The sequence below is a fragment of the Eucyclogobius newberryi genome, unplaced genomic scaffold (assembly GCF_026437365.1).
Source record: "Eucyclogobius newberryi isolate DKJ021-1_F unplaced genomic scaffold, fEucNew1.0.hap1 SCAF_20, whole genome shotgun sequence".
In the NCBI taxonomy this organism is placed as follows: Eukaryota; Metazoa; Chordata; class Actinopteri; order Gobiiformes; family Gobiidae; genus Eucyclogobius; species Eucyclogobius newberryi.
Genome location: NW_027315835.1, coordinates 27,305,153 through 27,327,465, shown reverse-complemented (window position 1 = coordinate 27,327,465; position 22,313 = coordinate 27,305,153). Strand labels below are relative to the sequence as shown.

General features: G+C 47.0%; 1 protein-coding gene across 12 annotated transcripts in view; it reads right to left on the bottom strand.

Annotated features, from left to right (window-relative positions):
* Positions 1-22,313, bottom strand: part of cacna1g (calcium channel, voltage-dependent, T type, alpha 1G subunit) — a 296,305-nt gene that overhangs the window by 157,028 nt on the left and 116,964 nt on the right. For all 12 annotated transcript variants that reach the window (XM_072455517.1, XM_072455513.1, XM_072455523.1 and 9 more), the window contains exons 9-12: positions 12,325-12,476; positions 11,251-11,436; positions 6,596-6,710; positions 1,295-1,450 (exon numbers count right to left, since the gene is read on the bottom strand). In XM_072455517.1, the coding sequence (XP_072311618.1) occupies positions 1,295-1,450; positions 6,596-6,710; positions 11,251-11,436; positions 12,325-12,476 (609 nt within the window). The remainder of the gene's footprint in view (positions 1-1,294; positions 1,451-6,595; positions 6,711-11,250; positions 11,437-12,324; positions 12,477-22,313) is intronic.

Here is a 22,313-nt window from a genome sequence, read left to right as displayed (position 1 = left end):
GCTGCACCTCCAGCCACGACTCCGTAAAACGAATCAAGTTTGCGGACGACACCACACTCATCACCATGACGACACCACCCTCATCACCATGATGACACCATCATGGCTCATCTCGGACGGGGATGAGTCTGTCTACAGGAGGTGGAGCGGCTGGTGTCCTGGTGCAGCCGTAACAACCTGGAGCTCAACGCCCAGAAGACAGTGGAGATGATCGTGGACTTCAGGAAAGTCCCAGTCCCCCCTCACAATCTCAGACTCCCCCATCACCACTGTGGACTCCCTCCACTTTCTCGGCACCACCATCACCCAGGACCTCTAGTGAGAGCTCACCATCAGCTCCCTCATCAAGAAGGCCCAGCAGAGGACGTACTTCCTGCTGCAACTGAAGAAAGCAAAGCTGCCAGTGGAGATGATGGTGCAGTTCTACACGGCCATCATTGAGTCCATCCTCACCTCCTCCATCACCTCCTCCATCACCTCCTCCATCACCGTGTGGTACGCTGGAGCCACAGCCAGGGACAAACAGAGACTACAGCGCCCTCTGGTGAGAAGGTGATCAGCTGCAGACTTCCATCTCTGCAGGACCTGTAGGTCTCCAGGGCTCTGGGACGAGCTGGTCGAATCACTGCTGGACATGGACTATTTGAGCCACTCCCCTCAGGCAGGAGGCCACTCCCCTCAGGCAGGAGGCCACGGTCCATCCGGACCAGAGCCTTCTGTCTCAAGAACAGTTTCTTTCCCTCTGCTGTTGAACTCATAAACACTTCTTAACATCTGCCACTTCAACAATTATTCACACCAATAACCATTCATTGCACTGCCCCTTTTTTTTTGCACTATTCTGTAATAAAGCCCTGATTCTGAGCCACAATATTGCAGAATATGTTCACCTGCAACATGTATTCTTACTGGGAGTGGGCTCGCCTTCCCACAGATCAGAGCTATAACATAACTTAGCTTGAAGTCCTCAACTGCTCACCATGGTATAGATATGTTTAAGTTGAGCACTCAAGGCAAAGCAATAACATCTCCATGGATACAAGAGGTAAACCCTCCATCCAGAAATGTTACACAATGTTCACACCTTTAAGAGAGGTAGGCTTTATAAACACTAATAAGGATACAATATACATAGATTAAACTCTACAAAGTAAAACCAGGAATGTGAAATTCATTGGATCTGATATTGTGCACTCAGACCTGGAGTTTGTAGTATGTGACGTATGAAAACACTCTGTCCTCTCTGACCCGACGACACAGACAGAACAGTGTGATCCTGCAGCAGTTCTCTTACATCTGTGGAGAAGCCCTCCACCAGGATGGCCACCAGCAAGTTGAAGAGGACGTAGTTTCCAAAGGTCATGAGTGCGATGAAGTACAGCGCTGCCACTGGGGTGGTGGAGGCCATGCCGTTGTACAGGACCTTGTTCCAGTCCTCCTGCGTCAGGATCTGGCAAAAGAAAAGAGACATGAAATCCCATCTGGGGTTTGACTCTGTGTAATTTTTAGTATATTTAGTTTGTCTTGATGGATCGAGGTCTTGGTTTCATTCTTTAGTCCTGATTTACATCTAACTTTGATTTTTAGTGCTATAAATGAGTTTAATTTAAAACATTTCATAATAAATCCGACCATAAGTTGCCTTGATTCATGATTAACGTGTCAATTTCACTTTATTAATCGCAAGAATTAGCGAATTCACTCGATATTTTCATACTTCACACTTACATTCTTCAGTAATGTTTGGTCCAGGGTTTGTCCTTATTCAGAACTTTATTCTGGGCGTTAACCTGGTAACAATTGGTTGCTTGGGGGATTTTTATTCATACAATCTTTTATTATCATGATGTCACTTCAGTAATGTTTTATTTTACACTGTATATAAACAGCAGAAACTAACACAGAGCTCCTTTGTGTTTTTAAAGTCCAAACACCTTCATAGATCATCTCTCAGTCAGAGTCATGCGGATCAGAACCACGACGCTAGTTTGGGCTGGACAAAAGACTTCACTCCCCACCACAGCCAGCAGGGGGCGTCACCACACTGCACGAGACGCACGTTCCTCCACCACTCAACGCAACAGTCCAACATGAGCTAAATGGATATTCGGCTCGTAAATTGAATCAGCCACTGAGTACTACAATTATATTTTAAGTCATACATTCATTTCCTGACAGTTTCTCAGGAAAAAACCTCATTTCAACGTCCGATAAAAACACGCAGCCTCCAGACAATATGTGCACCATTCAATTATATATCATCTCTATGTATAGGCTGCGACCGCACGATTTAGATGACATGTTTGGCTGATGCGCCGGCTGCAGAACAAAGGGAAGAAAGTATCCTGGATAATGGGAGTTCCCGGAGATCAGAAGATATGACATGTTTTATTGATTTCTGCGATATTTTCTTTCATAAATGGGAGGAGATGTTTTAAGGGCACGTCATAATTGGCCCGAGAAGTTCAAACTCCATTGCCTTTGGGTCACTCCTCTGCTGACCTGTGTTAGCGGTGACGTAATGCGTGAAACCGGGGGTGATTGGGCAGAAGACAGTGAAGAATGAAATGGAAGAAATGAGCCATGTACATCCCTCATTTGTCCAGGTGTGGTGCTTTTTATTATCCTATAACAGTTTTCAGATGATATTTCTGTGTGTATCAAACAGAAATGTGTTAAAGCATGTTTTGAATGTATTAGTACAGGTGTAAATATGAGAAAAAAATGTGAAATGTCTGTTAAATGAATTACAAAGTGCAGAATTATAGCCATTATCCTTATTTGAACTTGTTTCATTCTCCTTTTTATCCACTCTTTTTGCAGCATATTCAAATGTTGCTTCTTCAAAACAACATTCACGACATGGACATTTCAAAACTCTTTATTTTGCATTTGATTTATAATTTTTCTGGCACTAAAAAAACACTTAGATGACGAGAGTGAGAAAAACAACATGAATAAATAAGCATGAGAACGGAGGGTTTGAAAGAATAAAGAGGCAGTTGTTGTTAAGAAAGAAAACTCTTCCTTCTCTAAGACTGTTACAACCTCCCTGTGGTGCACTGTGGCCAGCAGAGGGCGCTAGGACTCACTGTCAAACGGAGCAAAGCAATAAAATAATTAAAGCCGCAAGCGGCATCCAACGGCCCTCGCGGGCCGCCGGCCTTCCGACTCTGCGCTTTCGACTTGATAAAGATGGCGCCCTTATTGTGTGTTGAATTAAAAAAGAACTTGACAGACGGAGACACATTGGACATGGCCAATCCAGTGCAAATGAACACAAGTGTCAGTCAAATTTGCTGCGCCGCCGCACAGAGACCTTAGCACTTGGAATAAAAATATGGATAACTTTTGATGCCGCGCTTGTGTAGATGATATTTCCCAAAGTAAAGCTTGATCGAGCTATTGCCCACGGAGGAGTTTGTTAAAGTGTGAAGCGTAAATGTGAACATTTCAAGGATTTGGCGTTTTTCCCATTTGTGACAGTATATTTGCAGCTCCACGGCACAGAGACCGTACCACTTAAAATCAAAATATGACTAACTTTTGATGCCCCGTTTGTGTAGATGATTTTCCCCAAATATGAGCTTGATCGGGCAATCGCCCTAGGAGGAGTTCGTTAAAGTGTGAAGCGTAAAAATGTGGTCATTTTAGAGATTTCGCTGTTTTCCCATTTCTGACATATATTTGCGGGTCCGCCACACAGAGACCGTAGCACTTAGAATCAAAATATGGATAAGTTTTGATGCCCCGCTTGTGTAGATGATATTCTCCAAATATGAACTTGATCGGACAATCACCCTAGGAGGAGTTCATTAAAGTGTGAAGCGTAAAAATGTGGTGATTTGAGAAATTCTACGATTTTCCCATAAGGATAACATGGGATGTTTCTGTCAACGCTACGGTTACGCCGTACAAAATATGACTTTGGCTCTCATACTTTTATGATCAGGATGGCAAATTAGAATTTTGTTCAAAATATCATGTCATTTGGAAAAACTCTATTGTTTATAGACCACTCTGAAGGCCAAATAGTCAGAATTCTGGGAAACGTTTGCGGCTCCGTCGCACAGAGACCGTAAAAGTTATCCTTAAAATTTGGATAACTTTAGATGCCCCACTTGTCTAGAGGACGTACACCAATTTTGAGGTTGGTGGGCAAAATGCACTAGGAGGACTTTGTTAAAGTGTAAAACATAAAAATGTGGTAATTTGAGAGATTTTGTGGTTTTCCCATAGGGATAACATGGGAGGTTTCTGTCATCGCTACGACTACGCCGTAAAAAATTAGGCATTTTTGTGATTGGCTTTTGTGATTGGGACGGCAAAGTAGAATTTTGGGTAAAGTTTAGACAATTTTGGTAAAACTAATTTTTGACCTTCAATGTTAATTTAAAGGTCACTCTGTAGGGGGCGCTGTCGCGCCCATTTCAATTTTGTCAGCCTAAACTGGTCCAAACTAGAAAGTTTAACAACTGATTCAAATTTGGTCCTAATCGGACTGGTTTTGATCAAATGGGAACAATTTTTAGATCTGCAATATTCCAAAATAAGTTGTCCAACTTTGCGGCTGCGCCGCACACAGACCGTAAAAGGTATCTCAAAAAATTGGATAACTTTAGATGTCCCACTTGTCCAGAGGACGTACGCCGATTTTGAAGTCGGTGGGCAAAACGCCCTAGGAGGAGTTCGTCAAAGTTTGACGTAAACAAAATGGCTAACTCAGCTTGTTTTCATTTTCAAAGGAAGATGGCGGCCATAGGGTAAGTCTGGGGGCGTGGCCACAATAATATTTTTTTTTGTCCTCACGAGAGGAATGCGTGTCCCGAATTTCGTAGCTTTACGACAAAGTTGACCTCGGGGCGTCTCCCATAGGCGCAATGTATTTTGACTTTTGTCGGTGGCGCTGTCGCGCCATTTTTTAACGAAAAAAAAAATGGCCCAGAAAAAATCAAATTTTTCGCCGATTCTGAATTTTGGGCAAAGTTTGGTGAGTTTTTGAGCATGTTCAGGGGGTCAAATTAGAGCTCAAAAAGCAGAAGAACAAGAAAAATAAAAATAATAATATTTTTAGCAAAAACAATATAGCCGTTTCCACTATTACAACAAATTATACATCGTTTGAAAGCTCTAAGCCTTCCCCATGCCGCCATGGGGTGGAATCATCATTACGAGCGCTTACGCGCTCGTCACTCCCCATTCCGTCGGGATGCCCCGCCCACTCCCCATAGACTTCCATTGATTTGAGCAGATACAAGCATGGCCCATGCCTGCGGCATGGATTCTCGCGTACAGGACGATGCCAGGAGGGTTTTTGGAGGAATGCAGCGCTTCGCGCTGCTGTTGTCAACAATTTGTGAATGGGCTACGCCCATTCACAAATTGTTGACTATTTCTGTCATAGCAGGAGTAAGTATGCATGATCCATGCCTTCGGCATGGGCTAGTTCACTGTACTTGCCAGGGGCGACGGGGCACCAAACATGCGGGCTGCGCCCGCATGTTTGGTCAGACAGTTGCAACGCTGCCTTCGGCAGCGTTGCGGGAGCAATAGGCCCTCCGCCCTGCTGGGGCTCGGGCCTAATTAGGCTGCATCGCTGGCAGAATTTGGAAAGCTTTGCAACGAGCAGAACATTCCAGGAGTGATGTGTTTGGAATTAAAAACCATAAGAGCAGTTTTTATCTCACTTTCACCTGTAGTTTTTAAAGTTCACTGATGTTTGCAGGTTTTATTGTTCACGCTACATTTGTGGGGCATTGGTGTTTAGTAGAGTCTTAGATTTAAGAAATGTTGCCTGATTTTTCATAGTTTGTTTGGAGGCTAACGCTAACGCTAACGCTAACTTAAGGGCCTCACCAGCTTCAAGAATCTTCTTCTTCTTTGGCGTTTTATGACAGTTTTTAAAGTGTTACTTTACCGCCACCTACTGTAGTTTCTTCAAAGTGTGTGTTTTACGCTGTGCCAGGCATGTCCAAACTAGGGCCCGGGGGCCAAATGCGGCCCTCAGACCAATTTCTCTTGGCCCTCCAGCTTCCTGCTATGTCGGCCCAAACAACAAAAACTAGTACTTTTTACTGTGAAATTGGGGAAATTAAGGCATATTGATGTTGTACAACCGAATATTAATGTTCTAGGTCTAATTAAAGGTGTGGAGGCTCATCGCAATTACATCAAATGCAACATTTTAAATGATTCACTTTGTCATTGAACAAATTCGACATTGTCAAGTTGTTTGTGGCCCTCTGCCCCGTATAAGTTTCAAAATGCGGCCCTTGGTGAAAACAGTTTGGATACTTCTGCGCGATGCCGTGAAAAAAAGAAAAAGAAAAAGAAAGAAACAAAGGAAAGAGAGAGAATCTTCTGTTCGCATGCGCAGGAATGCTCTGGTGCAGGTGTGTGGACTTTAAAAACACCTTGTGGATTACTGCCTGATGACATCATGCAGTGGGGGCGGGGTCAGTGTGCAGAGCTGTGGAGGGACACTAAAAAATGCCTTAATTCAACGCCACATGAATGAAAACAGACCCATGAGCTAAAGAAACGTCCTTGTAGCTTAGCATGATATTTCTCTCCTGTACAATTGAAGCAGCGTTACCTGGAACACCGTGACGATGGCCCACAGAAGAGAATCAAAGTTTTTGCGGTCAGGAAGTGTGTCTCCGTCTCTCTCCGAGCCAAATTTGCAGCCGAACAGATGCATGCCGAGGATACTGGAAGAAAAACAACAATATATTCAATTATTGTGATAAAATGTGAATATATGATTATATTTCTGTGATGTATTTTATCTGCATAATAGTGATATATTATCTGCATCATTAGTCTAAGAGAAGAACGGGTGTGTGACAAACTGCATTTGTGAAGGGGTCGTAAAGGGCCAAAGGATGTTTACCCGAGGGGGGGTGACAGCCCAGAGCCAAGGCTTGATCTCTACGGAAAAATACCAAGTGCCTTGATGTGAGGCTGACCAATGAGAAATGTGACCCGCCTATTCCAGAATATCTAATAAAACCAACCAGCATGAGAAAAAACGGGGTGAGACGCGGGGGTGAGACGCAGGAGGGTCAGCCAGGCTCCTTACAACGGCCTGGCTGACACAGCCCGGCGTTTTCTCCCATGCATGCCACACAAATGTCTGATATTTCTGTGTCGTTTCATATTCTAAGTTGAATTGTGTTCTCGATGTGTTACGGAATAGCATCGGTGTATGTCTGATTCCATAACAATTATACAGAAAGAGAAAGAGTGTTTATTTCAGTCACAAACACATTTTTTACAGTGTCAAATCAACCCTGTTCGTTTGAGATAAGTTTATTATTTGGGAATAATATGACATTAAAAGACAAGTTAAATATACAAGTCAATCTTTTTTCTAAAACCTTTCACAATTTCCAGTACTTATTTCTTCTTCACACCTGAAACAAACATTGAAAACACATTTGTTAATTTCCTCATATTTGTTTTTAGACTCTTGTGTCATTTGCTAGTTTTTTACCCATAAGTATACGCTGAATGAATTTGCTGCGTCTTTCGGGTTTCTGATTACTACTTGATCCCTTCTAAAATCACTTTAACAATCTTGTTTGTTATTTATTTTGTAATAAAATGATTTAGCATTTTCCATGTTTTTGGCACATTATGTCTCCGTATGTTAATATTCCTTCTTAACATTTCTAATAATATTTATTAGTTTATTTTTTCATGTTTTATATTTATTTTCTGCCTCTTTTCTTCTCTGGGTTACAGTTATTTTTTAATGTATTTTCTATTCATTTTATTATCCACAGCTTTTGAAAAAAATTATCTTTTACCTTGAGTTTTTGAATCGGACAGTTTGATGTTTTCTGCAGTTTATACTTTTATCTGTGTCTGATTTCTGTCCCTAAAGACGTTTTGAAACTCTGCAGACACGAGCAGCTGATCATTTATATCACGGATGAACAGACCTCCAACATGTTCTCCTCGCTGTGTGAAGGAGACGTTTCACAGGTCTTTCCTTTCCGTCAGACTTTATAACAAACACTGCCCTGAACATGTGCAATATTGACTTAACCATGTGCAATTACTGTCGTACTCACAGTGGGATCCCACATATTATTTGTATTATTTTGTCTTATGCTGGCTATTTTTACTTTATTTTATTTTATTTTTATTTTTATCTTTATCTTTATCTTTTCATTTTATTTATTTATTTATTTTCCCCCTATTCCCTATTAAGATATGAGAGGAGTTTTGTTTATAAGAGTTCTTCTATTAAGATTAAAACTTCCTTATCTGTCCTTTTCCTCTGGATCTACTACGTTGCAACACCAACATTTCCCCATGTGTGGACAATAAAGGAATATCTTAGCTTATCTTAAAACACTTTCTCTGTCAGTGTTCATCAGCTCGTCTTATTGATGACTGAACTTAAACAATTGCTGTACATTGAATTTATACAAATCTGTGCTTCTTGTCAGTTTAAAATGATTCATCAAGTCAATGTTAAAGTCTTCTGTTTACTTTATCTACATCCATTTTAACAAATCAAATTCAAAGGTGGTCAACACTTTTGTCCCATTTGTCCCAACATTATCAAGAATATATAATATCTGTTTTACATTTGTACTTCTTTTGTCTGATCTATATAAAGTGACACTTCCAGACTTCACAAAACGTTTTACAGACTTTTACAAAGCCCCTTGAGTATCGACTCTGGTGCTGAACGGTTCCTCTGAATAAAACTCACTTCATCTCACGATTGTTGTAGCAGTTCGTTTCAGGGTCAGAGAGATTTGCTGAATGTCGTACTCTTCTGTAAGCTGCTCCATCATCCTCAGTGTCTCCGATCGTGTTTTTCAAGCCCTTGTCCTGTTGTTCCCTGCGATGTGTGAGTCTTTCTCCAGCTTTATCCCAAACCTGCTGCACCTCGTCTGCTGTTCCAGTCATTTGTCGCTGTCCGGTTCTCTCAACGTTCATATTACAATCGATTTGTTTTGTTCAGCTTCGTTTGCTCGGACGTAAACCTTCATATTCCTTGTATTCAGTTTTATTTCCTGATAATCGCATTTAGCCAATTCAGCACTTTTCTTGGTTGAATGTTGGTTAATGTAGACTCCTGTGCCTTTTTGCTTTTCTGGATTGTCTTAGTTGCTCAGTCTTTTGCTGTATTGACACCAGCGGAATCACACTGGACGGTTTCTTTTACGGTCCTTGCTGGAAAGGGAGAGCACGGCACCTTTTTGCTATATGTACAGAAAAAGTGTCCTCAGGAGGAGCTTCACCTTCATCGACTCCGGCTGCGGCTCTTTCAAAGCGGCCATGTTTTGTTTCTAACCCTTGTTCGTTGTTCCAGGTCATCAATCTTTTGTTCCGGCTGTGTAATCTGTGAAGTACTATTTCTTTCATCTGTCGTATTTCGAGATGAGACCCACGAGGCACTTGTTGATTCACAATCTCATTTTTGTATTTCTTCCATCTCATCTGAGTTTTCAGTTGCCGTTTTCTTGGCGCATGCAACTCCGCTCACAAGCGTCGCTCACAATGTGCAACATAAAGGACCCAATATCCACCTTGAGTTCAAAAGTAACCCCCAGGAGCCTTCAGTGGTCGCTCTTGTGCTTGAGGAGTTACATCAGGTGGATTTTAGTTGGATTTTGGTGGACCTCTGAGCAGGGATTTGAATTCCAATTTGACTTGAAATGAGCCGACTTTCAAAAAACATCTCATTTACTCATTTGAACAACTGGACAACCCGTTTGTGGAGCTCACAGACCTGTCGACTGCAGGATCAATCCTCGCCTCGTCTGATATTGTGTCCCTAAGCGAGATATGACTTCACCTTGGCAACCCATATTGCATATTCATGGGTCTCAGCGTCCTGTGACTAGTGATATTTTTGAGGACTTCAAATGACAAAATATTTCGCTTTGAATTGCTGATTGCCCTGGAACACTGCTCAAATTCATAATTTCTACTCTTACAACAAAGATGTTCACCACAAAGAGTGGATAAGAGCGGTTAACCGGTATTTAAATCACATAAACATTTGTTGCAAGTTAAATCTAACGATATTCTGTCATTTAACATGTTATAGTTAGAGTCATATAACATTTACATTTCTTTAACCTTCTTTTTTACTTAGTTACTTAGTTAATTCAGCTTGAACGCTCTAAAGTAAGAACTGAACACAATTATGTTACAGTCAGGTAAAATCAGACATACATAGTTCATGTTCAGCACCATGGACAGCACCAGTGACATTATTAACGCTAGGAGTGAAATTTCAAGTTTTGATATATAGTATATTGTGAAGTATATTATAATCTGTTTCCATGCTCAGAAGTTTGTATTAACATTAAATACATTTTTACCTTTCAGTACTGCACATATTTTATTCAAATTAGGGACACGTTTCTCAACCAATGGATTTGACCAGGCCAGAAACTACAGGCTAAACATAGCAATGCTCACCTGGAACTAGAGAAACAATCCAGCCCAGAGCAGGTTTTACCACTGAACTCCATGTTCCAAATGCTCTTTTTCTAAAAAGCTCTCATATTCTGAACCAAACATCTCCAATTATGATAAGTAACTCTGACAGGCACTTACTCTTGGCAGTCCTCTACTTCAGAATCATTTTCAGGTTTTTACTGAAGGATTTATCCTGCTCAGAGCACTTTCTAGTTTCCTGAAATACTAAACATGTTATCGAAAATCAAATCTGTTTTGCATGTTTTGTATCTAATACGTGACCAGATCTAGCAGGAGTTTTACACCTGATTTAGTTTGATGTCCCCTAAATACAAACAGTTCAATCGTGGGGATAAAAAAGAGACGTCAGTGACTTGCAGTTTACGCTTCTGTTTAAAAAGCCTTTTTATCTTCAAAATGAGACAACTTTTTTTTTTGCAATTGGAAGGAAAAGGAAACATATTATGCTTTTGTTTCAAGTATTTCACATTGAACTATAAAGTAACAAGTTTGTAAACTTCTGTATCTCTAAATGTAAGATTTGGTTATTTTTCACCTCCAGGCCGTCACGCTTTAAAATATATACAAATACTTTTATTATTTCTGTTTTGTGTATGTTAATTGTATGTTTATATAGTGATTTTATATATTGTATTGTGATTTTAATGTATTTAATGATTATAAGGCACAATCTGTGCAGTGTAAATGCAGTTTACCCTCTTGTTTGCGAGTAAAGAATCCTTTTACACTCTTTTACCTCTTGCATATAAAAGCTGCCACAGCATTAAGAGTCCTGACCTGAAGATGAAGATGAAGAGCATGAGGAGCATACAGAAGGTGGCCACGTTGTCCATGGTCTTCATCAGGACCACCAGCTGTCTCTGCAGAGCGGGCATGAACCGGACCAGCTTCAGCACCCGCATCAGCCGGAAAGTACGGAGAACCGAGAGACCGCCGCCCTGCTGGCCAACGATCTCCCACACGCTGGAAGACAAACATGAACTCAACACGGCCGCTGAGGGGAAAGACAATGGATTCAGAATCGTATGAGCTTTTATATTTGGGTATTTGACGTTTGAGGGTCGCAGTGTGACGCTCCTTTGTGGCCAAATACTATAATCATGAAAAAGTAAAGCAGTTTAATTGGAGATATTTGAACATCCTGCTTCTCACCACAGAACATTCACTACAAATGTGCTATGTTAAAATAATGAATGACCTAATATTTATAATGTAGGTAAATCCTCCCATTCTACAGGATATTGTGATAACAACTAGAATTGATTTTTCCTTTTACAGCGCAGGACATGGTCATGTGATCAAATACATGTTCTCCTCTGAGGCAGGAGGAGGTTCAACACAAAGCTTTATGAGTTTGGAAAGATGTGACCAAACTAAAGGTTCATTGTTACTTTTTAAATAATAACTCACAATAACCTAAACATTCTTATACTTATTATTCATGTATTATGTCTACACATGATATGATGATTTATCATGAGGTTATTTTGGGGTCAGTAATTTTGTGAATTTTTGTGCAGAGTCGAGTCAAACAACTTGCAGATTAATTTAAAGGTATTACTATTATTATTATTATTATTATTAGTTTTTCAAGTTTAATGTTGTTATTTCACTGGGTTGAATTAAATAATAATAATACTTTTGGTCAAAGATATTGTACAAATAAATATTCTTTACCTTTACCTTGTAACTTGATAACAATGATAATAAAGTATAGTATTATTTGACATAAATACAAACATAAATGGTTGCATGTTCTGTCCTGGTGATGACAACGATAGATAACTAAATCAATAATGAAATAAATATGACATTAAAACAAATACGTAGCCTAAATGAATAACTACAAACCTGATGACGACGATGATGCTGTCGAAAATGTTGTACGGGTTCTTGATGTACCCGAAGGGTCCGTAGACCAGGACTTTGAGGAGCATCTCCAGAGCAAAGAGGCTGGTGAACACGATGTTACTGATCTCCAGAGCGTTGGTCAGCTCGTCCGGCTGCCACAGGGGGACAGACAAACACAGGACAAGCTTCAGTTAGATTCAAAACACGTCTAACTCTGTCCGATCCACAGCACTCTCCATTATTAACAACTCCAAACCAAATGTGATATCCGCCATCCGATCTCGTCCGATCTCAGGAGCTGAGCAGGGATGGGCGTGGCCCGTTTTGGATGGGAGAGCGTTTGAACACCAGGTGCCACAGGGGGGCGGTAATGCACCCTGTCATTGTGTGCCACGCCCACCGTACCTCCAGTGTCTCATGTGGTGTATGAAAGTGAGAGAGTGTTTGTGAATGTGAAGATGCAAATGAGCCCACGGCAACGATCTGTGTTTACAGCGTGTGTCGTGTTCGTCTCATTCTGTCTCCACCAAATACACCGAGCTCAACACTGGCCCCCAAATACACCGAGCTCAACACTGGCCCCCAAATACACCGAGCTCAACACTGGCCCCCAAATACACCGAGCTCAACACTGGCCCCCAAATACACCGAGCTCAACACTGGCCCCCAAATACACCGAGCTCAACACTGGCCCCCAAATACACCGAGCTCAACACTGGCCCCCAAATACACCGAGCTCAACACTGGCCCCCAAATACACCGAGCTCAACACTGGCCCCCAAATACACCGAGCTCAACACTGGCCCCCAAATACACCGAGCTCAACACTGGCCCCCAAATACACCGAGCTCAACACTGGCCCCCAAATACACCGAGCTCAACACTGGCCCCCAAATACACCGAGCTCAACACTGGCCCCCAAATACACCGAGCTCAACACTGGCCCCCAAATACACCGAGCTCAACACTGGCCCCCAAATACACCGAGCTCAACACTGGCCCCCAAATACACCGAGCTCAACACTGGCCCCCAAATACACCGAGCTCAACACTGGCCCCCAAATACACCGAGCTCAACACTGGCCCCCAAATACACCGAGCTCAACACTGGCCCCCAAATACACCGAGCTCAACACTGGCCCCCAAATACACCGAGCTCAACACTGGCCCCCAAATACACCGAGCTCAACACTGGCCCCCAAATACACCGAGCTCAACACTGGCCCCCAAATACACCGAGCTCAACACTGGCCCCCAAATACACCGGGCTCAACACTGGCCCCCAAATACACCGAGCTCAACACTGGCCCCCAAATACACCGAGCTCAACACTGGCCCCCAAATACACCGAGCTCAACACTGGCCCCCAAATACACCGAGCTCAACACTGGCCCCCAAATACACCGAGCTCAACACTGGCCCCCAAATACACCGAGCTCAACACTGGCCCCCAAATACACCGAGCTCAACACTGGCCCCCAAATACACCGAGCTCAACACTGGCCCCCAAATACACCGAGCTCAACACTGGCCCCCAAATACACCGAGCTCAACACTGGCCCCCAAACACACCGAGCTCAACACTGGCCCCCAAATACACCGAGCACAACACTGGCCCCCAAATACACCGAGCTCAACACTGGCCCCCAAATACACTGAGCTCAACACTGGCCCCCAAATACACCGAGCTCAACACTGGCCCCCAAATACACCGAGCTCAACACTGGCCCCCAAATACACCGAGCTCAACACTGGCCCCCAAATACACCGAGCTCAACACTGGCCCCCAAATACACTGAGCTCAACACTGGCCCCCAAACATGTCAAGGGAATGACCTCATACCTCTGAAACACTGTCATGTGATAAGGAAAGTGAAATATCATTTGAAAAAGAAGACAGAATGTGAATTTACGAAATATAAAGCACAGCTCGAATGCATTTTCAATGAGGAAGTTAGCGTTAGCCAAACATCCCAAACTATGAACTATGTACATGCTAACAACCAAATCTAACGTTATGCTGGACAATAATCCACTAAAAAAATGGCAAGTCACAACAGTTTGACAATATTTAAGTTTAATTTCACTCAGCATCACAGAACCTACATAATAAACTTAACAAGTCTGATATTTGATATTATTACGCTTTGCCAAATGTAACAAATATACACAAGCATCTGTCTGTGTCTACAAACATGTCAGTCCTGGAAGGCTCAATAAACATAATCCACAATACTTTAAGTACACTTTCACTTTCACACAATAGCATACATTCTTCTTTCACGTCCCATACTTGGCAACGCTAAGATTATCCTCCTGTGCCAATCTGTACCCTAGGCCAAGAAGTTGAGAGAGAAAAAGTACATTTTGCATAAGCAGAATTTTCTATTAAAATGTGTGAGAGCAAGAGCACCGCAGCGACCGAGGGAATATGTATTTAAAGAGCGTGACAGAGGGCGCGATGAGCGAGGGCACGATGAGAGAGGACACGATGAGAGAGGACACGATGAGCGGGGACGCGATGAGCAAGGGCACGATGAGCGATGGGCGAGGGCGCGATGGGCGAGGGCACGATGAGAGAGGACACGATGAGAGAGGACACGATGAGCGGGGACGCGATGAGCAAGGGCACGATGAGCGATGGGCGAGGGCGCGATGGGCGAGGGCACGATGAGAGAGGGCGCGATGAGAGAGGGCGCGATGAGAGAGGGCGCGATGAGCGAGGGCACGATGAGCGATGGGCGAGGGTGCGATGGGCGAGGGCACGATGAGAGAGGACACGATGAGCGGGGACGCGATGAGCGAGGGCACGATGAGCGATGGGCGAGGGCGCGATGGGCGAGGGCACGATGAGAGAGGGCGCGATGAGAGAGGGCGCGATGAGAGAGGGCGCGATGAGAGAGGGCGCGATGAGCGAGGGCACGATGAGCGAGGACACGATGAGCAAAGGCACGATGAGCGAGGGCGCGATGAGCGAGGGCACGATGAGAGAGGGCGCGATGAGCGAGGGCGCGATGAGCGAGGGCACGATGAGAGAGGGCGCGATGAGAGAGGGCGCGATGAGCGAGGGCACGATGAGCGATGGGCGAGGGTGCAATGGGCGAGGGCACGATGAGAGAGGACACGATGAGCGGGGACACGATAAGCGAGGGCACGATGAGCGATGGGCGAGATGGGCGAGGGCACGATGAGAGAGGGCGCGATGAGAGAGGGCGCGATGAGAGAGGGCGCGATGAGCGATGGGCGAGGGCGCGATGTGCGAGGGCACGATGAGAGAGGGCGCGATGAGAGAGGGCGCGATGAGAGAGGGCGCGATGAGCGAGGGCACGATGAGCGAGGACACGATGAGCAAGGGCACGATGAGCGAGGGCGCGATGAGCGAGGGCACGATGAGAGAGGGCGCGATGAGAGAGGGCGCGATGAGCGAGGGCGCGATGAGCGAGGGCGCGATGAGAGAGGGCGCGATGAGAGAGGGCACGATGAGCGAGGGCGCGATGAGCGAGGGCACGATGAGAGAGGACACGATGAGAGGGGACGCGATGAGCAAGGGCACGATGAGCGATGGGCGAGGGCGCGATGGGCGAGGGCACGATGAGAGAGGGCGCGATGAGAGAGGGCGCGATGAGCGAGGGCACGATGAGAGAGGGCACGATGAGAGAGGGCACGATGAGAGAGGGCGCGATGAGAGAGGGCGCGATGAGCGAGGGCACGATGAGAGAGGGCACGATGAGCGGGGACGCGATGAGCAAGGGCATGATGAGCGATGGGCGAGGGCGCGATGAGCGGGGACGCGATGAGCGAGGGCACGATGAGCGATGGGCGAGGGCGCGATGAGCGGGGACGCGATGAGCGAGGGCACGATGAGCGAGGGCGCGATGAGCGAGGGCACGATGAGAGAGGGCACGATGAGAGAGGGCGCGATGAGCGAGGGCACGATGAGAGAGGGCGCGATGAGAGAGGGCGCGATGAGCGAGGGCACGATGAGCGAGGACACGATGAGCAAGGGCACGATGAGCGAGGGCGCGATGAGCGAGGGCACGATGAAAGAGGGCGCGATGAGAGAGGGCGCGATGAGCGAGGGCGCGATGAGCGAGGGCGCGATGAGCGAGGGCGCGATGAGAGAGGGCGCGATGAGCGAGGGCGCGATGAGAGAGGGCGCGATGAGAGAGGGCGCGATGAGCGAGGGCACGATGAGAGAGGGCGCGATGAGAGAGGGCGCGATGAGCGAGGGCGCGATGAGCGAGGGCACGATGAGAGAGGGCACGATGAGAGAGGGCGCGATGAGCGAGGGCACGATGAGAGAGGGCACGATGAGAGAGGGCACGATGAGAGAGGGCGCGATGAGAGAGGGCGCGATGAGCGAGGGCACGATGAGAGAGGGCACGATGAGCGGGGACGCGATGAGCAAGGGCAAGATGAGCGATGGGCGAGGGCGCGATGAGCGGGGACGCGATGAGCGAGGGCACGATGAGCGAGGGCGCGATGAGCGAGGGCACGATGAGAGAGGGCACGATGAGAGAGGGCGCGATGAGCGAGGGCACGATGAGCGAGGGCGCGATGAGCGAGGGCACGATGAAAGAGGGCGCGATGAGAGAGGGCGCGATGAGCGAGGGCACGATGAGCGAGGGCGCGATGAGCGAGGGCACGATGAAAGAGGGCGCGATGAGAGAGGGCGCGATGAGCGAGGGCGCGATGAGCGAGGGCGCGATGAGCGAGGGCGCGATGAGAGAGGGCGCGATGAGAGAGGGCGCGATGAGCGAGGGCGCGATGAGAGAGGGCGCGATGAGAGAGGGCACGATGAGCGAGGGCACGATGAGAGAGGGCACGATGAGAGAGGGCGCGATGAGCGAGGGCACGATGAGAGAGGGCGCGATGAGAGAGGGCGCGATGAGCGAGGGCGCGATGAGCGAGGGCGCGATGAGAGAGGGCGCGATGAGCGAGGGCGCGATGAGAGAGGGCACGATGAGAGAGGGCACGATGAGCGAGGGCGCGATGAGAGAGGGCGCGATGAGAGAGGGCGCGATGAGCGAGGGCACGATGAGCGAGGGCACGATGAGCGAGGGCACGATGAGCGGGGACGCGATGAGCGAGGGCGCGATGAGCGAGGGCGCGATGAGCGAGGGCACGATGAGAGAGGGCGCGATGAGCGGGGACGCGATGAGCGAGGGCACGATGAGAGAGGGCGCGATGAGCGGGGACGCGATGAGCGAGGGCGCGATGAGCGAGGGCGCGATGAGCGAGGGCACGATGAGCGAGGGCGCGATGAGCGAGGGCGCGATGAGCGAGGGCGCGATGAGCGAGGGCCCGATGAGAGAGGGCACGATGAGAGAGGGCGCGATGAGCAAGGGCACGATGAGCGATGGGCGAGGGCGCGATGGGCGAGGGCACGATGAGAGAGGGCGCGATGAGAGAGGGCGCGATGAGCGAGGGCACGATGAGCGATGGGCGAGGGTGCGATGGGCGAGGGCACGATGAGAGAGGACACGATGAGCGATGGGCGAGGGCGCGATGGGCGAGGGCACGATGAGAGAGGGCGCGATGAGAGAGGGCGCGATGAGCGAGGGCACGATGAGCGATGGGCGAGGGTGCGATGGGCGAGGGCACGATGAGCGAGGGCACGATGAGCGATGGGCGAGGGCGCGATGGGCGAGGGCACGATGAGAGAGGGCGCGATGAGAGAGGGCGCGATGAGCGAGGACACGATGAGCAAGGGCACGATGAGCGAGGGCGCGATGAGCGAGGGCACGATGAAAGAGGGCGCGATGAGAGAGGGCGCGATGAGCGAGGGCGCGATGAGCGAGGGCGCGATGAGCAAGGGCACGATGAGCGATGGGCGAGGGCGCGATGGGCGAGGGCACGATGAGAGAGGGCGCGATGAGAGAGGGCGCGATGAGCGAGGGCACGATGAGCGATGGGCGAGGGTGCGATGGGCGAGGGCACGATGAGAGAGGACACGATGAGCGATGGGCGAGGGCGCGATGGGCGAGGGCACGATGAGAGAGGGCGCGATGAGAGAGGGCGCGATGAGCGAGGGCACGATGAGCGATGGGCGAGGGTGCGATGGGCGAGGGCACGATGAGCGAGGGCACGATGAGCGATGGGCGAGGGCGCGATGGGCGAGGGCACGATGAGAGAGGGCGCGATGAGAGAGGGCGCGATGAGCGAGGACACGATGAGCAAGGGCACGATGAGCGAGGGCGCGATGAGCGAGGGCACGATGAAAGAGGGCGCGATGAGAGAGGGCGCGATGAGCGAGGGCGCGATGAGCGAGGGCGCGATGAGCGAGGGCGCGATGAGAGAGGGCGCGATGAGAGAGGGTGCGATGAGCGAGGGCGCGATGAGAGAGGGCGCGATGAGAGAGGGCGCGATGAGCGAGGGCGCGATGAGCGAGGGCGCGATGAGAGAGGGCGCGATGAGCGAGGGCACGATGAGAGAGGGCACGATGAGAGAGGGCACGATGAGCGGGGACGCGATGAGCAAGGGCACGATGAGCGATGGGCGAGGGCGCGATGAGCGGGGACGCGATGAGCGAGGGCACGATGAGAGAGGGCACGATGAGAGAGGGCGCGATGAGCGGGGACGCGATGAGCGAGGGCGCGATGAGCGAGGGCGCGATGATATATATATATATATATATATATATATATATATATATATATATATATACGATAAAGACATAAAAACACATACTCTTGCTCCCAGATTCATAATTTTGATGTCTTAAAATGGAAACAAAGATAACACCACAGTTACAGAGCCACTGGAGGAGCTTAAAAGAAAAAACGGGGGGAAAACACAAATCAACAATTTCCATTTTGGTCCATTTTGGTCTGACCGTCTGAAATCACCGATACCGATATTGGAACCGATATCTCGCCCATTCCTGATCAATATTATACCGCGGTTAAAAGCTGCACAAAGTCTTCTCCTTTGCATTATTAACCTCCGTTTGAAGGCGCTCGGGATCCACACGTTCACATCAGACGGAGCAGGCGTCTGTCGCATCTCGGGAGAATTGGACCGGCGCTCGTCCTGTATCGTCAGATCAAAGCGCCTCTCCATGTTCAAATGTTCATATCCATAACTCAGAACAGGGTTTATAGCGAGCGGTTGGATGCAGAAGGAAAACGCTGCCACAGACAACAGCGAGAACAGAAGATAAAAGGGACGCCATTTCTAACGTTTGACACAACGAGACTTGAGCTTTTGAACATCTGAGCGGTGCAGATACGTTCAGACACGTTATGCACAATTTACTTTTATGAGCTTTTAACTCCAGTATAATACACAGAACGCCTACATTCTAGCGGCTGGTACGTTCCATACATTAGCCCCGATGCATTTCTATTGGAGGAGTTAGCGTTAGCGTTAGCTTCCAAACATCGCACACTATGAAAAACCAGGGCTGAATCTCGGTCACACGGCTTCATATTAAACATTTATTAAATGTAATGTAATGCTGTAAAAAATGCCACAAAAATATAGTGTCAAGGACACGACTGAAATAACATCGGACAAATTTGGGGGACATTGGAACAAATGGGACAGACACAAAAGGGGACGTGCCAGATCCTTTATACAGACTACTCTTTATTGAATCTCTGTGTCTTATTGTATTTGTATTGTACAGAAACAATTAAAATATATATATAGGAGCTAAACAGCTGATTGTGCACGTGGGTGCAGTGGACATGCGGCGGGAACAGACTGAAGTTTTGAAAAAAGACTTCTTGAAGTTATTCGACGTGCTTGATAAAATGGAAATCAAAACTTTCATAAGTGGACCTCTTCCAAACATCGACAGGAGGATAAACAAGTTTAGCCGGCTTCTTCAGCTGAACACATGGCTGTCCAAAGAGTGTCCCCCGAGAGGACTACACTATATTGAGAACTTCTATCTATTCTGGAAACGAGAGGACCTGTTTAAGAGAAATGGCCCCCACCTATGCAGAGGTGGAGTGAGGGTGCTGACAGAGAACCTGCTCCACGCTCTGAGGCATTGGACTGGGCCTGGACAGGGTCCTGAGCAGATAGTTAGAGAAGAGAGGAATGAGAGAAGAATTCCTGCTCCCTCAGCCAGAGACCGAGCCAATGTTTCAACATCAAAAGCATCACAACCTCAGCCTCCACCAAAGGATTCATCAGCAGCTGCTCCACCACCACCAGCAAAGGATTCAGCTCCAGCTGCTCCACATTCACCTCCACCGCCTCCAGCAAAGGAACAATCTTCAAAGGCCTTGGACCCATCTGTGACAAGCCCAACAACATCCCTGTCATCGCCCCTGCCTTCACACCAGCCCTGGGTTCCCCCTGCAACATCTACTCCCACTAAAGATTCATCATTCTCCTTCTCATCTCCACTCTCACCCATGGGCCTTCCCAGCCATTTTGAAAGTCTGATCAAATCAGGCATTAAGATGGCTCCACTCACGCCCAATATAGCAAGGGCTATGCCGACTACACCAACAAAAGCCCCACCACCCATCCCCCCTCGCCTCTCACCTGGTCCCAAACTCTCCTTGGCTACAAAAGCCCCACCACCCATCCAACCTCGCCTTTTACCTGGTATCTCCCATAGCTAGGATGCACTGGGTCTCAGCGTTGCCGGGACTTATTGTCACATTAAAAATCAAACCAACCCGGGGCCCTATGTAAAAAGAGCCCCCCCTAGTGCTATTTCTGTAGTCACATCATCACACAGATGGAAAAACAAAATGCGAGTCAGGCCCAATCTGAGAAATGTGATTCATATTCCCTGTGAAAAGATAAAGCCCAGTCCCACTGAAACTAGTCTGAAACTTGCTGTGCTAAATGTCAGATCCTTATGTAACAAATCACTCCTAATTAATAATTTTATTTCTTCTTATAATCTTGATTTTATGTTTTTAACTGAAACATGGCTTGACAAAAACACAGGAAATGTAGTTCTGATAGAATCTGCTCCACTCAACTTTAAGTTTGAATCTGAAACACGAGAAAACAAAAAAGGGGGTGGAGTCTGTGCTGTCTTTAGAGATGAAATAATTACCCGCAGGTTGTCTTTTGGGGTGTTTTCATCATTTGAGTATGTATCCTTTAAAATGGATCTAAAACGGTCTCCATCCATTCTCTTCATTGTTTTATACAAGCCTCGCCAGCACTGCCAACGTTTTATTGATGATTTTACTGAGATGTTTCAGTTGTATGCACAGACTTTGATGGTTTGGTCATTACAGGTGGTTTCAATGTGCATGTTGATAATATTTGTGACAGAAACGCTAAAGAGCTTGATGCTGTCCTTGAAACCTTCAGTCTTACTCAGCATGTGAGAGGCCCCACCCACAGCAGAGGGCACACTCTAGATCTCATAATTACAAAGGGGGTAAATATTTCAAATGTTAATGTGATCGATGTTGCTCTGTCTGAGCATTTCTGTGTCTTCTTTGACCTGTCTGTTTCTCCCAAACCACCGGTTGGTCCTGCAGTTGTTCAGAGGAGACACATAAGTGATGGCACAGGTGCACTGTTTATGGAAATGATAAACTTTGAAAATGTCTCATGTTCTAATGTAAATGATTTGTTGAACTCTGTTACATCTAGTGTTTTGAATGTTCTGGACACCATCGCCCCTATAAAGGCTAAAATGGTTAAAAATAAGCAGAAGGCGCCGTGGAGAAATGATGATTAGGTCAGGGCACAGAAAAGGGAGTGCCGCAGGGCCGAACGGAAATGGCGCAAGTCAAAGCTCCAGGTTCAAAAAGAGATTTACAAAGAAAAGCTGAACATGTACAACCTAATCTTATGTAGAACTAGGGAAAGATATTTTTCTGAAATAATTGGAAGCTGCAGTAACAACTCGCGTGTCCTGTTTGCCACAGTAAACAGATTAACAAACCCTCCAGCTCAGCTGCCGTTAGAACTCATTTCCACATCCAAGTGTAATGAGTTTGCATTATTCTTTAATGACAAAGTTCAGGGCATTAAAAATGCTATAAATCCCACAATGCAAA